The sequence below is a fragment of the Juglans microcarpa x Juglans regia genome, chromosome 5D (genome assembly GCF_004785595.1).
Source record: "Juglans microcarpa x Juglans regia isolate MS1-56 chromosome 5D, Jm3101_v1.0, whole genome shotgun sequence".
In the NCBI taxonomy this organism is placed as follows: domain Eukaryota; kingdom Viridiplantae; phylum Streptophyta; class Magnoliopsida; order Fagales; family Juglandaceae; genus Juglans; species Juglans microcarpa x Juglans regia.
Window position 1 is genome coordinate 3,990,820 of NC_054602.1, and position 15,987 is coordinate 4,006,806.

At 37.0% G+C, this 15,987-nt stretch overlaps 3 protein-coding genes, 1 long non-coding RNA gene and 1 pseudogene across 9 annotated transcripts; 1 reads left to right on the forward strand and 4 right to left on the reverse strand.

Annotated features, from left to right (window-relative positions):
• Window positions 1–439: 439 nt before the first annotated feature.
• Window positions 440–2,480, reverse strand: LOC121265140. Of its 3 annotated transcripts, none has more exons than XR_005940615.1 (3): window positions 2,373–2,480; window positions 1,110–2,111; window positions 440–665 (listed from the first exon to the last, which is right to left on the reverse strand). It is a non-coding gene; the product is annotated as an uncharacterized LOC121265140 (long non-coding RNA). The 3 variants fall into 3 exon arrangements; XR_005940614.1 differs by lacking the exon at window positions 440–665 and having other exon boundaries at window positions 774–1,263; window positions 1,971–2,111; XR_005940616.1 differs by lacking the exon at window positions 440–665 and having other exon boundaries at window positions 774–1,266; window positions 1,971–2,111.
• Window positions 2,475–5,067, reverse strand: LOC121265131 (annotated as a pseudogene).
• A 417-nt stretch (window positions 5,068–5,484) lies between these two features.
• On the reverse strand, window positions 5,485–9,038 carry LOC121265128 (ganglioside-induced differentiation-associated protein 2). The gene is made up of 3 exons (XM_041168623.1): window positions 8,716–9,038; window positions 7,249–7,513; window positions 5,485–6,229 (listed from the first exon to the last, which is right to left on the reverse strand). Exons 1-3 carry the CDS (start codon window positions 8,954–8,956, stop codon window positions 5,995–5,997), a joined length of 741 nt encoding a protein of 246 aa, XP_041024557.1. The 5' UTR covers window positions 8,957–9,038; the 3' UTR covers window positions 5,485–5,994.
• Window positions 9,039–10,847: 1,809 nt separating this feature from the next.
• On the forward strand, window positions 10,848–13,978 carry LOC121265100 (lycopene beta cyclase, chloroplastic). Of its 4 annotated transcripts, XR_005940607.1 has the most exons (3): window positions 10,888–12,634; window positions 13,200–13,394; window positions 13,469–13,692. XR_005940607.1 is itself a non-coding variant. In XM_041168579.1 (2 exons), exon 2 carries the CDS (start codon window positions 11,329–11,331, stop codon window positions 12,841–12,843), a length of 1,515 nt encoding a protein of 504 aa, XP_041024513.1. In that variant the 5' UTR covers window positions 10,848–10,993; window positions 11,217–11,328; the 3' UTR covers window positions 12,844–12,981. The 4 variants fall into 4 exon arrangements, 3 of the variants coding, with proteins under 3 accessions (XP_041024513.1, XP_041024514.1, XP_041024515.1); XM_041168579.1 differs by lacking the exons at window positions 13,200–13,394; window positions 13,469–13,692 and having other exon boundaries at window positions 10,848–10,993; window positions 11,217–12,981; XM_041168580.1 differs by lacking the exons at window positions 13,200–13,394; window positions 13,469–13,692 and adding an exon at window positions 13,953–13,978 and having other exon boundaries at window positions 10,891–12,634.
• A 42-nt stretch (window positions 13,979–14,020) lies between these two features.
• On the reverse strand, window positions 14,021–14,686 carry LOC121264774 (putative UPF0481 protein At3g02645). Its single transcript, XM_041168073.1, has one exon. It carries the CDS (start codon window positions 14,684–14,686, stop codon window positions 14,021–14,023), a length of 666 nt encoding a protein of 221 aa, XP_041024007.1.
• Window positions 14,687–15,987: the final 1,301 nt, after the last annotated feature.

Here is a 15,987-nt window from a genome sequence, read left to right on the forward strand (position 1 = left end):
AATTACGACCAGCATAGTATCATAATTCTGCTACTTGATGTGGCAACTTCATTGCCACAGCAAATTCCTCCGACTGGATGATTTCTTTTTAACATTTCAATAAATTAATGAATATTTTCTATTTTTTCTGATTCGCGAAATTCGACCAAGCCCCAAAAGTGTGTAGTAAATGGGCCATATTATATATATTACTCGGGAAAAAATTAAAAGCATCACTTGACAAGTAGAAGTAGTAGATTTAGAAGGACGGGTGAGAAGTATGGGGGATGGAACCTGCGAGTAATTTGTACAGAGGCTAATGAGGGGATCAGTTGGTTGCTTGGACTAGAACAAGTCGAATGGTATAAATTTGGTCTGTCAAAGATGATTTAGGGATGCTGTGCATTTGAAATCCAATTGCTGAGATCCACTTTTGGAGGGTCCTATTTTACATTTTACAAACGCAGCCATTAATTTAAAGCCTAACGAGATACATGATCCGAAGATATGTGTGGAAAAGTAACATAAAAGATAAAAGAGTATAAAATGGTGATACATCCAGAGCTGGCTTTCTCATAAGTCATGATGCTCAAATGGACCACTCGACCCCTTTTTCTGGCACAAATTAAAGAACGACTTCGAGAGATTTGAGCAAACAAACCCTCTAATTGGAAAAGGCCGTAGTACTGCAGAACAAGACCACGTAGCAACTTATTTCCTAAAAGGTCTTATACCCATATCACCTGGTAATTTGGCCAAAAGACTAAATGCATATAAAAAAAACAAATCAGTGATTAACACGCATACAAAGGCCGTCACTTGACAAAGCACAAGAGGCATATGTTTCATGGAGAATCCCTACAGTCCCATCATACGACATACATACATATACACTTGGTAAATGCATACTTGCTGAAAGTAGCCAAACAATTTATTAAAAAAATCTCACCCTCCCTTCAGAACAGTTAATACACACTGACTTTTCTGACTCCACTCACTAATTTACATTTCCTCGTATTAATGTACGGGAAATATATGTGTGCTAGAGATCCTCGCATCAGTGAGTAGACAAAAGAAAGAAAAACTCCATGCAATGGAATTATAAAAGCACTTATAGATGAGTGACTAACCAACGAAGATGCTTCTCAGATGGTATCTGATAATGGGAACAGTTTCTCCAGTTTGTTATTAGAAGGATCCTGTTAGGGTCGAATTCCCTTCGAGCGTTGTTGTATGTGTCCACAGGAAAACGCTTCCTCAATCTTGCTTGGAGAGCTGCAAGCTCTTCTTTGTCATGCGGAATCCGCATGTGAGTGTTTATATGATAAAAGAAAAAAAAAAAACAGAGAAGGAAATGCTTTTAATGTAACACTTATTTGACAGTCAATCCGCCAAGGTTAAATCAGTACAAAATCCTGTGAAAAATCAGATTGATGAGCTACTCAAAGGTATTGTGACTGCTTGGCATTTTTTTGTTTTTTGAGGACCATTGGGGGGAGGGGGGACGGTTTTAGGGGGTGGTAATTCTAGACATGTTCCAAACAAGATAAAGGAATTGAAAAATTCTACTCATCATCCTCACACCACACACCAGACATGATTTTTTTTTTTTTAATTTTTTTTCCCTTACCAAATGTGTGGTGTATGGATGATGAGGTAGAATAACTCAATTAGTTTAGGAGGAATAAAACAAAAAAAAAAAAAAAATTAAAAAAATTAAAATAAGTGTCGTGTGATGAGTAGCAAAGGATTTATATATAGTTTTCAATTTAACAAATCCCTTTTAAGACAAAAACAAAAACTGATTTATTAGAATTAACTAAGATGTAGAAACTAAAATGAATTTTGAGGAAATGTGGAATATCAAAAGGTTCCAAATAAATTTAAGCCAGAAAGTTTCTATGCATTACAAGATACCACACAATGACATCTCATGATTTAAAACTTATGAAGACATGAATAGAGCAGTTTTTCCAAGATTGAATTAGTACCTCAATCTAAGCCCAATGTTCATAAGCAAAATATTGATCCCACAACCGTGACTGGGTCAGATGACGGTAATAGAAGAACTCCTCTGTTATTTCCTTTCTCTGGCAGGCGTCCATTGTGGGAAGGTACATGATTATACCAACCTGATCCACAAGCAAAAAGTAAACATGAATATTTCTTTTTATAAATACTTTCACACCATTCTGTCAAACAAGATTAAAATCATAAATTTCAATAACATGTAGAGTTGTCCCTGGAAGCCATGTTTCTAAATTATATCATGTTCAATACCTTCGACTACCCAAGTACACATCTTTACTTGGCAATAGATCTCTCCTGAAGCCAACATCCAAAAATCAAGAAAGGAATGAAAGTAGAAAAAGGAAACATGTAAGTGAAACTACCCGAGAAAATATTATCATCTACTGAGCTTGAAGCAGGACTCATGGCACTCCTGGTGCGAGCTGTCCAGCGTTGCTCTATTGGAGCAGGTGCAGGTATCTTTCATGCTTGGCTTGGCTATCGTTCCTGCAGGGAAACATGTCTCAGAAACCCACCGTTGGCCACCACAATCAAAGTCCAATATTTCATCACTCCATCCCACTCTATATCTCTCTGACTTCCTCCAGAACTCAGCCTCAGCTTGATTGAACTTAATGACATGGTCTTTGTTGAGAGGATCCAGGGCAAGTAATTTATCTCTCAACTCTGTAAATGATAGCTCATTTATGTCTGGATCATAGCTGTCTGGAGATCCAGTTTTAAATTTTCTGCAGGTAACTAATATAACCAATCAATTGATTAAAATAAATTAGTCAACACAATAACAATGCAAACATGTCAATAACAATAGAGAGAAAAAAAAAAAGAGAAAGTTTTCTTTTTTATTTTTATGAGTAAAAAAATGAAATAGGTTTAGGTAAATATCTTTCATAACCGATGAACCAACAGAGCTGGAAAACGATCTAAGCCACTCTAGTTCAGATAGTGATTTGCATGTCTGAATGCATAATTAAACAAGCAGAGCAGAGCTTGAACAAAAATCTTACCTCAGTATTTTTCCAAGCCAAGCAACAAAAAATAACATGGCAATCTTATTATATCATTTGAATACATTCTTCATTTTGTCATGACTTATTAAATACTTATCAACCCTACCAGGTAAGCTAGATAAGAAGTTATAGATTGATTTCGTTTTAGTTTACATCCTAATCCCACGTCATAATCAGACAGTGACACAAGGTAAGCAGTTTCTGATACATCGTCAAGAAAAATTTAAACACAGGATGAGGTAGCATGTACGCATCCAAATGAACATTTTTAGCAATTCTGATTTCTTCTCAATATGACAGAAACCTTATCACTCTTCCAACATATCTCTCAACTGCTGCTTGTATCTCTCACTAGTGCTTATGTCTTTCCTATCAATAAAATTTTACTGACTGACTTGTCAACTAAATACTGCATTCACCCACCTTTCAATAACGTGGGCACCAACCTAACGATATAAGAGTGTTAAAAAAAAGCTTAGAACCAAACTATTACCCAAAAGATGCATATATATATTAGACCAAGATGCTTTGCTGACTTACTTGTCAACTAAATACTGCATTCACCCACCATTTTTATCTTATGTTTGTCCTTTTTCCCAGTTTAAGAACCGGAAATATCATGTAAGTGTACATTCTCGGCCACCATTAGACTAACAGCCTGACAAATTACAAATTATAACGGCTCATAAGTTTCGAACTCTCATGTTTGGAGCACAAGAAAAAGTAGATTCTTGGATGGCGACAGAAAGCATCAGAGTCTGTATCAGCTATAGTTCATAATCCATTATACAATTTATACTCGTGAACAATCATCAGAACCAGAGCTAGTCATGTATACCACACAGCTTGTCGTGTTTTTAAGTTACAGGCTTCTCAGTTCTTTCGTAGCTCTCTTCCCCAATCCCCAGGCTCTCTCATGAGCTCCAATATAGTTAATGCTCCTCACATGAGAGATTATTCTCACACGTTTAATGAAATATCATATCGGTACGTGTATATTGCAGCACTTTTCCAGCCTTTTTTTTTTTTTTTTTTGTGCAAGTATTAAGAATTTCATTAAAAAGTCCAAATGAGATTCCGGAAGCTGCCATTAGATTAAACCCGAAGAGAGAAAAAGAAAAGACTGGTCAAGTCAAGCCCACCTGCACAATGCCACCAATCTGCTGCTCCCTACTGGAGGCGAAATTCTGCAACGTAAGGCCATCGTCTTTGATACCATCCACCAATTGCTGAACCCTTATCCCGGCCTTAACCCTCGCCGTCTTCCTCTCCTTATCCACCACCAAAACACTATCCATCAGCGCCAAATTCACTATCCCGGCCCTTGAAAGCCCAATGCCGTTTGGAGACAGGCCCGACCCCACCGGACGAATGCTGGTTTTCCTCGGATGGGCCTCCTTGACGACATCCTCCAACTGCTGGAGGTTCTCGGGCTGGTGGAAGACTCGGGTCTGGACCTCGTGGGTTCCGCTCTAGTTGGAGACGGTGTGGAGGTCATCGGGCAAAGGAGCGTAGCGGAAGATCCGAGCCTTCTTGTCCTTGGCGCTGTCGGGGAAGGGGAAGGAGCAGTAGGTGGCGGCACCGCAAAAGAGGAGCAGTGCAGCGTAACCGAGGTACTTGCGGAGGTCGGCGTCACTGGCGGAGGGAGAGCTGGTGCAGGAAGGGCGTGAGGAGGGGGGCTTAAGAGGGTGTTGGGGGAAGGTGGAGGAGTGAGGGGAGCGAGCGTCTGAGAGTGAGGACTCTCAGCATATTTGAATGAAATGAATGAATGCGTAGGTGTCGGCTGTGGGAGGTTTGACTTTTCAACTTACAAAGTGTTAGAGTTCTTCGGTACCCTCCACGCAGGCATTACACGTTTACAACGACACAAAACTGATTTGAATAAATAGGGGAATGATGTGTGTTTGGGCCAGTTGGAAGGCCCCTTTATTTCTGTTACCCACAATTGAGTTGGGCTTGGGCTTGGACCCATCTTTCTCACCAATCATAATAGTTAAGAGTTATTCTACCAGCCTCAAGCCACATACCTGCTCAAGAAAAATATATATATATATATATATAACAGATATATGGCATGTAATTGCTGAATAGAAATTTTCGAATAGTTATAGATAATTTCGGATATAGAATATGGTGGTCGAGAGAAAAATGAAAAAGAATACATTTTTGCATGGATAATTATGCTGAAAGTCTCTAGTGATGTTTGGAAAGATTTTAATTGGTGATTTTTTATCAGAAAGAAGATGCTGGTTATCTCCATCACACTAGGAATTTAGGAAAGCATTTATTCCTCCAATTGAAAGAATCCAGCTCAGACAAGACACATATAATTCCTGAATAATGCTAAATAGAGTCGTTGAATACATAAACACCTAAAAGAATTAAATCTACTATTAAAAAATTAAATTTTTATTATGTAAATTTTGTATTTATTCATTTTTTCTAAAGAGATTGTGCGGCAGCATTCCACAACTATAAATATCATTTCTTTTAATTCCTAAATCTCTTTTCCCACATCCATCCAATACAACAAACCCCTGCGTAATATGGCAACATTGGAACTTCACATGATCTCTGCCATTACGAAAAGCATTAATATGGCAAATTTTCTAGGTACAACTGTCCCAAGAACACTGAGAACAGACACCCTTCAACAACGTAATTATACTACAAGGATCCTAGGCTCTTCAACCTCTAGTCCAGGTTCTTCCCTCTGCTGAGTAGAAAATTTCATCGTCTCAATCATCAAGTTTCTCCATAAAACTGTAAAGAGTCCACCTGTAATTTGGGTTACAACAAGGGAAGCTTGGGTTTTCCAGATAATCCGTCTCAAGCTGGTGGGAAATTTCTATGTATTTATTTGGATAGCAAATTTTGTCCGAGGTGCACCATACAACATGAAGATGATACTGTACAGATAGCTTGCATATGTATATAAAATTAGCAACAACTCAACCCTGCACCAACAGCTAAGCTACGACATATACTCCCTCGATGGCCATCTCTCTTCGTACCTCCCAAATGAGTAGGCCGTGGAAGGCACTTCACTCAAGTGTAAAGAGTCTGGTTCAATGCCATAGTCTGTTAGTGGTCTATGCTCGAGTACATCATCGTGCTCTTTCACAAAATCAGGAATCTCAACCTCTCCCTTCTTTATATCATCCCAAAGGTACTGCAGGCGACTTACGTACTTGATTTTCCAATATAAGCTACAAGAAGAATAGAAAATTTCAAATAAAAAAAAAAATACAACAAAAAATTGCGTTAAATCATCATGAATAAATCACTGATCGCATAGTAGTAATTGAAAAGTCTAAAATAATTTGTGCACAATTCTCATATTAAACTACCAATCAGAAAAATATTCATGGCCTGACTACATGCTAAAATTTAAGTCTTCGCCTTAAGGCGTCTTTTTAAATCAACTTTGTTTTAATTTAATTTAAACTTTGTACTTATAAAAAAAGAAAAAACTTTGTGAGGGAGTTCCTTTTCCTTCTTCTTGTTGCTTGATATATTGTTCATACACATCTTCTCTTTGTTTCTCGAGCCTATAGTGAGTTACAGACAGAGTTCGAAAATGTCAATTCTTTGATGAGTAAAAAGCCTAAAATGAACTCTAGTGGCCACAAAAACTTCTAATGGCCAAGTCAGGGCATATGTCCTCCACAATTACTAACTTTTCATATCTTATTGTTACTAATTACAGCCCACCCAACTTTCCAGGACTCTTGTTCTCTTCAAAATTGCATTGGTTATGTTGACGTGTAGTTCTTTGATCTGAGTGCATAAAAAAACAAATGAACAGAAGTATTTGCATTCAGGTAATGCATAAATTTCAGAGACCTTTATACGGATAAGAACGACAAAAATATCTATCTTAGAACATACTTCATTCATAATCTTTAGCATGATGTCTGCCTACTGAATATGTATGACCATGGCAACACTGATGCCTGGGCAACTTGTAAATCTAGCATGGCCACATAAAAAATAAGCATGTTGCATACTTAAGACTAATGGCGATCAGGAGTCCCTATTCCTAGTCATTTAAAAACATATCCTACTGAGAACTTGAGTGCAATGCAGGAATCTTTGAATAGCATGGTCAAATTGATTCTTATAACTTGTAAAATAAGGTTGTACTCCAAAACATGATTTATAATTTCATGGTATTACTTTTGGTAAGTAATTTTAAACTTTTCAAGTATAAAACAAAATCACTCACTCTCCACTTAGGAATAATCGGCCAAGAGTGGCAAAGACAAGCCTCGAACGAAGCCCAGGGTGAACAAAGTAAAGAGCTTGAAGCCTGTCCTTGATATCTGATGGGAGTTCTTCATAAATCCACCTCAAGATGGTGATTCCAGGGGAGTTGTCCTCCTTCTGCACGGTGCTATGCAGGTAAACAATGCAAAACGGCCCTTCTGACAATTCACTGCATATTTTGTGGAAAATGTACTTCTTCAATCGCTCCCCACTCACAACTGGAGCTGCATATCATAAACGAAAGCAGTAGCTCATAAGTGTATCAAAATAAAGAATAACCAACAACAGGAACAAAAAATTACTGAAATAAGAGACATTTTAGTTTATACTAAAGAAAGAGAAGATCCTCACTTGCATCATTCAAAATACAATTGATTTCAAGCACAAAGAACCATATCATGTGATTTTCTTTTCAATGAAAAAATGTACACCACTGAAACATCAAATATACTCTTCCATTATGTCCATATTTATCGACAAAATAATTTAGCTGATAAAATTAGAGTGGATGTATCAAAACTAAAGCTACATAGGAATAACTTAGTACAAATGTGAGGAAAGTAATCCCTGATAACCACTAGATATGAAGAAGTGCCAGTTCCTCCAACCTCTATGTGTCAGGAGTCAAAGAGGTTGCACCTAATATGATTAGTCAGGAATGATAAAAAGTGCTAGTTAACCCCAAGGGGTTGGCCCAAGTGGTGAAGGCCTTGGTCTTGGAGTATCACTCCCTTCAAGTTCCAAGGTTCAACACCTCATGAGTGCAAATAATCCTGTAGGGCCACAACCCCGGGTGAAAAGCGAGCGATTTAACCAATTCCGTTTAGGAAAATTTTCGAGGGTGCAGTACACGGGACCGGGGTTTACTCTGCTGGGTAGGTCCGAAGGGCCTTGCCTTGGATAGGTTTCCCGACATCAAAAAATAAAATAAAAAGTGCCAGTTCCTCCAACCTCTATGTGCCAGTTCTTCTTAACATTGCAAAACAAAAATAGTTGTTTCCATGAACGAGTAAAAAAAGTCCGGATTCAGGTACCAGCTTCTGCCAATAACATATAAAACCATTACACGGAAAATTTTCCAATGTCACAAATACTAGGTGATTTCTCAAGTCCTTCACAAGTATATATGTTTCTCATAAGCTTAAATTGTTGATATACAAAACCAACTTAACCCGGATGCCAGAACAGATCAAATTGTTGATGATAATACTCAAATCTCGATTTAGGCCACAGAGGAAAAATAACAATACCGATATTATTTCAGAAAGAACCAAATCCAAATTCCAAATAGCTCAAAATAATAAAACTCATAACAATCACTAAAAGAAAGCCAATAAGAATTTAATATCGTACAGAAAAAACCAAATCTATTTTAGAGAGTCGAGACGAAGCATCAAGCGAGAGAGATCCAGGTCAGTTTGTTTACCGGGAAAGTACTTTCCCACAATACGATAAATTCGGTTCCCATGCTTGTCGGAGCCTTGGAGGCGAAAGAACTGGAGGAGGTCGAGATCGGAGAAGTCTTCGTCGGGAGAGAGATACTGAGAGCAATCGTGCCAGTTCTCTTGCTCCTCTTCTCCTTCTTGGTGAGACAAGAAGGGACGGGCGTCTATGCCCAGATCCGAGGCCAGCACCACCACCGAGAATTCGTCCGATGAGGCTGCCATCTCTGTTTTCTCACACTTTCTCGCTCTTTGGTTCGGTTTTCTATTCCTCCTTTCGCGTGGTGGAAAGTTGGATGGGGATGGGGGTAGTGCGTCGAACAAGATGGACTCTTTTGATTGGCGGAAACAAGCAATGGTCACGATAGTCGTGTGTACTTCGCCACATCCTATGATCGCAAGCTTCATGAGCATATATACCCTCAATAATTGCGAGAAGGTTATTGGCATAAAAAATCTATACATCATTTATTTTTTAATTATTGTTCTCTCATTATTTTATAACGTAGTAGATGATAGATTTATAAATAAAATATAATAAATAATTTTTAATCATCTAATATCACATTATAAGATAATAAAAAGATGATAAAAATTAAGATGATGAGTAATATTGCTCAATTATGATATTGATTACCTTGCTGTACGAATTTTTTTTTTTTAAGAAATATATATCTGTCAATTCAAATAAAATTACACATATTAGTTTTCATGTTATTTTGTGAAAGTGATCCAATTTATTAAAAATATATTTTGATTGAAAAATATTTTCAATATAATTTTAGGTTGTTTTTGGATAATGAAGTACTTTTTAGTATTTTGTGAATAGTAGTAAAATAATAATAATAAAATATTAAATAGTAGTAAAAAATATGTAAAAATTAATAATAAATAGTAATGAGATATTATGATAATTCTCAGAATTCAAATTAGACCTTATTAAAATAAAATTTAACAAAATAAGAGATCTATTGAAATTATATTTTTTAAAAAACTTATTGATATACACTTTTTTCATTTCTTGAAAAAATTAATTTTCAAGAATACGAGCGAATAGCTCCCAACATGATTGGAAAAAACCTTAAGAATTGTCAACTTCCAAATAAAAAAAAAAAACATGAAAACTATGGAACAAAAGGGGGGAAAGAAGGAGGTGAGAGAGATGTTACTTTAAGGTTTTGGTTTTACGAGGCATTATGACAGCGTAAACAGTACAATAGACCGGATGGCAATACGTGATATGATCCGTTAATTCAATACAAATGTAACACGATAATAACAGATTTGAATTTAGTTTTAACGAATTCGGATTAAAATGGATTAACCCGTTAAGATAAGATTGCTTAACAGGTTGATAATGGATCAATCCGTTTTGATTCGTTAAGAAAATTAAAGTTACAATTATATACTTATACCTAAAAGTGAAATTGTTGAGATTTTAATTTCGATATTTTAATTTTTTAGATTGTAATTTTAAATTTGTAGTTAGCTTTATAATTTTTATAGATATTGTGATTTTAATATTTATATAAAATTATACTAAATTTAATTATGTCAAACAGATTAATTTCAGATTTATTCAACTCATTTACATAAACGGGTCGGATTATGTTAACCTATTTCGTAATATTCACTAATGAGTCAAAATGGATTGACATGACATGACCCGTTATGTTAATAGGTCATATTAAAGTTTGAGATTTTGACACGATAAGTTTAATGAATCGTATTCGGATTGATTTATATAATATAATATATATATCTTGACATGGGTTAATACGACCCGTTTACATGATTTATACACTCCTTGTCAATGGCTCTCACGTGAGATGATTAAATTTGGAACCTTAATGCTCTCAGGGATTGATTAATCGAGAAAAGAAGTTCAGGAGCAAACGACAAGCATATCAGAATCCCAAAAGTTTTGGTTGGAAAATGGCCTCAAATTGTCATGAGAAGTGATACACATAAACAACTCTATATATTATTTTAAAAATATATGATTTTATTTATTTATTTTTATATTAAATATAAAAATAAATAAATAAACTCACATATTTTTAAACAGTGTGGGTGTGGGGGTGTGTGAAGATTCTGTCTAGAATTTTTCAATTGTTATCCGGGTAGACCCACCTACGTTTGTCGTCGAGGAGAGGCCACACATGCTTTACCATTACCAAATCTCTCGAAGAGCACCTTTGCTTCAGAAAGTTGGGCTTCCAAAATGCTTCTCTTTCTCTCTCTATCTCTCTCTACTTCGTGGTAAGTCATCATCTGTATCTGTTGAATCCGTGAATTGCTTTCAATTCTTGTATTTCTTTGTGGAACTTGTTGTTCTTTGTATAGGAATCCGTAGATTCTTCTGAAAAGTTTGTGGACTCGTTTCAGTTTCTCAGTTTTCCTGTTTTTTATGCTCGAGTTCTTGCCGCCAGTTGATGATACTCTGAGTTTCAGTTTAGACTAACTCGTAATTGTGTGGGTTCGGGAGTTGAGAATTTGAATTGGAGGTATTGCTCGGACTCATATCGCCTTTTCTGGATTTTGTGGTGACCAAATCAAGATTTTAGGCAGATATCTTAAACCCATATTTGAGTTACATGGATACGTTACTCAAAACACCTAACAAACTTGGGTTTTTGCACCCACTTCATGGGTTTCCTGAAAAAATGAGTAATTCAAGCTCTTCAAAACTTCAAAACCAGGAGTTTAGATTTGGTCCCAAGAAGTCTCATCTGAAACTGGTTAGAAATGGTTTTGTAAAGGCTAGTACTGGTGCTCTTTTGGAGCTTGTTCCAGAAACTAAGAAGGAGAATCTTGACTTTGAGCTTCCTATGTACGACCCATCAAAGGGTCTTGTGGTGGACTTAGCAGTTGTGGGAGGTGGTCCTGCTGGTCTGGCTGTTGCGCAGCAAGTCTCTGAGGCAGGGCTTTCAGTTTGTGCGATTGACCCTTCTCCTAAATTAATTTGGCCTAATAATTATGGTGTTTGGGTGGATGAATTTGAGGCCATGGACTTGCTTGATTGTCTTGACACTACCTGGTCTGGTGCTGTTGTGTTCATTGATGATCAATCAAAGAAAGACCTTGGCAGACCTTATGGAAGGGTTAATAGGAAGCAGCTGAAGTCAAAAATGCTGCAAAAATGCATATTAAATGGTGTCAAGTTTCACCAAGCTAAAGTTATCAAGGTTATCCACGAGGAGTCCAAGTCTTTGTTGATTTGCAATGATGGTGTCACAGTTCAGGCTGCTGTGGTTCTTGATGCCACTGGCTTTTCGAGATGCCTCGTTCAGTATGATAAGCCCTATAACCCTGGATATCAAGTGGCTTATGGGATTTTGGCTGAGGTTGAAGAACACCCGTTTGATGTGGATAAAATGGTTTTTATGGACTGGAGAGATTCACATCTGAGCAATGATACAAAGCTTAAAGAGGGAAACAGTAAGATCCCCACCTTCCTATATGCAATGCCTTTTTCGGCCAACAGGATATTTCTTGAAGAAACTTCCCTGGTAGCTCGACCTGGAATGCCAATGGAAGATATCCAAGAAAGAATGGTGGCAAGATTGAGGCACCTGGGCATAAAAGTGAAAAGCATTGAGGAAGATGAGCATTGTGTCATTCCGATGGGTGGGCCCCTTCCAGTGCTCCCCCAAAGAGTTGTTGGAATTGGTGGTACTGCCGGGATGGTGCACCCCTCAACTGGGTATATGGTAGCAAGGACTCTAGCAGCAGCTCCAATTGTTGCAAATTCCATAGTTCGATACTTTGGTTCTGATAGAAACTTTTCGTGCAATGAATTGTCTTCAGAAGTTTGGAAAGACTTGTGGCCCATAGAGAGGAGGAGACAAAGGGAGTTCTTCTGTTTTGGTATGGATATTCTTTTGAAACTCGACTTACCAGGTACAAGGAGGTTTTTTGATGCTTTTTTTGATCTAGAACCTCGCTATTGGCATGGATTCTTGTCATCTCGACTGTTTCTTCCCGAGCTTCTATTTTTTGGGCTTTCCCTGTTCTCTCATGCTTCTAATACTTCTAGAATAGAGATTATGGCAAAGGGAACTGTTCCTTTGGTAAACATGATCAACAACTTGATACAGGACAGAAATTAAGTTGACTGGGAATTGGATACCCATGTGTTTTATGCTTATTGTTTTGACATAGCCACTACTTGAAGTTTTACTTATTGTTGCTAATAATTTTCTATACGATAAATCCATATGAAATAATTGCCATGCAATTACTCATTACATGCATTTCTTCCTGGAGTGGTGATTCTTTGTGAGAGAGGAGTTCTCAAAAGTCTGGGATGTCTATTTATTTTTTAGTGTATCCATACACGCAGGCAAATATGTTTATGTTTAATATGTTCATGTACGGTATTAGAAGCTATATTCATTTGTCTTTTGGCTACCCATCTGTCTTGATAAGAATAAAAGGACTGTTGGTGCTGTTTGAAACCTTTCAGATTATTTTAGTGACAGCAATGTCATCAAGTCATTAAACGTGATTGCTTTTACCAACATAGAAGAACTTCATCTGCAATAATCTTTTTCCTGACAAGATAGGAAGATGACCAGAGTCCGTTTCTTAGGAGAGTGGGCTATAGACAAGAAAGGCTGGGCATCATACCTTAGATTAGGAAAATTTTAAAAGGAAAATGATAGGGTTACTACAGTAAACAGCTAATTATTTACTCGTATACTTATCAAAAAAAAAGATTAAGAAAATTTCATAAGTAGGTTTAGCATGTGTCAGATAATGAGAGTATGGGAAATACGGCTTGCTGCTCGGCTGATATAGGCTTGGGATGCATGGAGAGATTTGTGAATGAGGATGAAAGCAGTCGTTTTTGTGAATAATTTCTCTCTTTCTTCGCAAGATAGACATGACTGAAACATATAATTTATAATACATCGAATAGTCCATGTACATGTGGGAAATCATTTATGATGCACATTCAAAATCTTGATGGTATCTTGGTTGGACTATTTATGCTTTTTAAACTGGCAACTCTGGTGAAAATTCATCCATTTGCAATCTAATGACGGTGCACTAGAGAGACAGAAGTACTCCCACCACACTCACTTTTATTTAAACCTCACATTTAAAACACATGGGTATATCATATATCATAAACTTTTTTTTGATCGGTAAGACATATATCATAAACACACTCCGAATTATTTGTAGACTGACTTACAGCTTTCCATGGGTCGAGGATGTACCTGAGAGGACCTTTATATTTGCACTCGCGAGGAGTGCAGAACTCCAGTGGGGGAGTTACCACTATGGAACTGTGTACCAAGTCTGTATGGCAGTTAGACCAAGTCCTATTACTGCGGCTAAGAAAGCCAGAAACGTCCAGGGGCAGCCGAAATGGTCGTGAATGGCTTCAGCAATCCAGGTCTTCCACTTAGTATCGTAGTAACTCTGAATCTGCTTTCTGATGTTGGCATATGTTGCTTGATCTGGCACCAAGTCGGTGCCTATCTCATTGAAGAGTTGAACCACTTCTTCATCGCTGCCCAGGAAGTTGTGAAGTATGCGCGCTTTTCTCAGCTCCTTAACGTTGTCAGGATGATCAATGAGTGAATCAAGCAAGGATATGTAAGAACTGATCCCGAAGTCATTTTTGAAATCCGGACACATCTCGTAGGCTATCAAGTTGAAGAACTTGGGACCCGTGGAGTCATCAACTCTTATGGGAGGAAGTTGAAGGTATCCGGGGAAGAAATTGAACAGTTCACTAAAAGATACGTTTCTCAATAAACCAGTTTTGCTAGGCCTTAAATGGATGCCTGCTGTTCTAAGTTCCTGCACGTTGCGATACGACTCATGCTTATTATTGTCATCTTGACCGGATGGCTTGGAACCGTCTAGAAGGCTTGTCCGTAGGAGGTCGAGAAGATGGATGGGGTCATTCTCACCAGCTTCATTGTGACCTTGTATCATATTATTCGAATATATGAAATTTTTTATAGACGTCGGCATCATGCTCAAATTCGTTAAATCCTTGAGGAGTTGATAAGGAAGTTGGTTCTCCAAAAGAACAGATCCAGTTGCCCAAAGGCCACTTGATCGTTCTTAATATTCAGTTCCTTGAATTTCTCTTTATCTGCACAGTGAATGAATTGTAATGTCGCACACCGGTCCACGAATAGCATCCAGGCGAGGGTGACGTTGTCATAACGGTCAATCACCTTCTCATCGAAGCACTTCTTTAGTTGCTTGATCTCCTTCGCAATCATGTCGCAAAAACTTTCAGCGCTCATTCCACTTTCCGCGACGAATTTTTTCGCTAATCTGAGCTTTAATTCCTCTCCAAACCGGTACTGATCCTTACCATGATGGATAAGACCAAGTGATAGCACCCTTGGCTTAAAATACTTATCGAAATTCTTGTGATCTCTCAGCAACAATGGAACCTCCTGTATTTTGGGACTAGTTTTGATCTGGGCTTCATTTGAATTCGAAAATTTCTCTAACTTGCTCTTCTTTAACTCGTCAAGGATATCGACACTACTTCCGCTTGTTTCATCAGTTTTTGTTGGGATCACATCATGGGGATCTGTTGTCATCTTCCTCGGAGATTCAATGGGTATAATTATTTGATCTTTAGCACTAATTCTGGCAAACAAGTGAATTATTTGCTATGGGAACTAGTTGTTATGGGAACTTCAACATTTCGGTGGTAAACTTTATACGTACTGGGCAGCCATGGAAAGTGGAAACTTAATTTATGTTGAGCTTTATTAATCTCCCAAGTCAGGTATCTAATTTACTTTATTGATACCTTACATCTCATTTACTTTTGCTTTATTACTTAACTATTATTATTATTTTTGTCTACTTGAATCTGGATTAAGAATCCCAGAATATGACATTCTTGCATAATTTAAAAGAAAATAAATTTAATCAACCAATGTAATCATGTAATAATTCAAAATAAATTCGTTTTTATAAAAATTAACTTAAAGAGTAAAAGAAGGTCAAGTTTTATAAAATTGAATTTATTTTTAATTAAATTATATGGTTACGGTAGTTAATTAAATTTATTGACTTGAAGATTATAAAAAAAATTCATATTTTAGTATTCTTAATCCATATCCAAATAGAAAGGAAAAAAATAATAGTTTAGTAACAAAGCAAAAGTAAATGAGATGTAAAGTTATCAATAAAGTAAATTGGATACCTGACTTGGGAGATTAATAAAGCTCAACATAAATTCAGTTTCCATGACTGTCCAGTATGTT

Coding starts and splice junctions, on each gene's coding strand:
- LOC121265128 (XM_041168623.1), bottom strand. CDS start 8,956: ATGGCAGCCTCATCGGACGAATTCTCGGTGGTGGTGCTGGCCTCGGAT. Junction 7,514..8,715: donor TGTGGGAAAGTACTTTCCCG/GTAAACAAACTG, acceptor TATGATATGCAG/CTCCAGTTGTGAGTGGGGAG. Junction 6,230..7,248: donor CGATTATTCCTAAGTGGAGA/GTGAGTGATTTT, acceptor TTCTTCTTGTAG/CTTATATTGGAAAATCAAGT.
- LOC121264774 (XM_041168073.1), bottom strand. CDS start 14,686: ATGATACAAGGTCACAATGAAGCTGGTGAGAATGACCCCATCCATCTT.
- LOC121265100 (XM_041168579.1), top strand. CDS start 11,329: ATGGATACGTTACTCAAAACACCTAACAAACTTGGGTTTTTGCACCCA.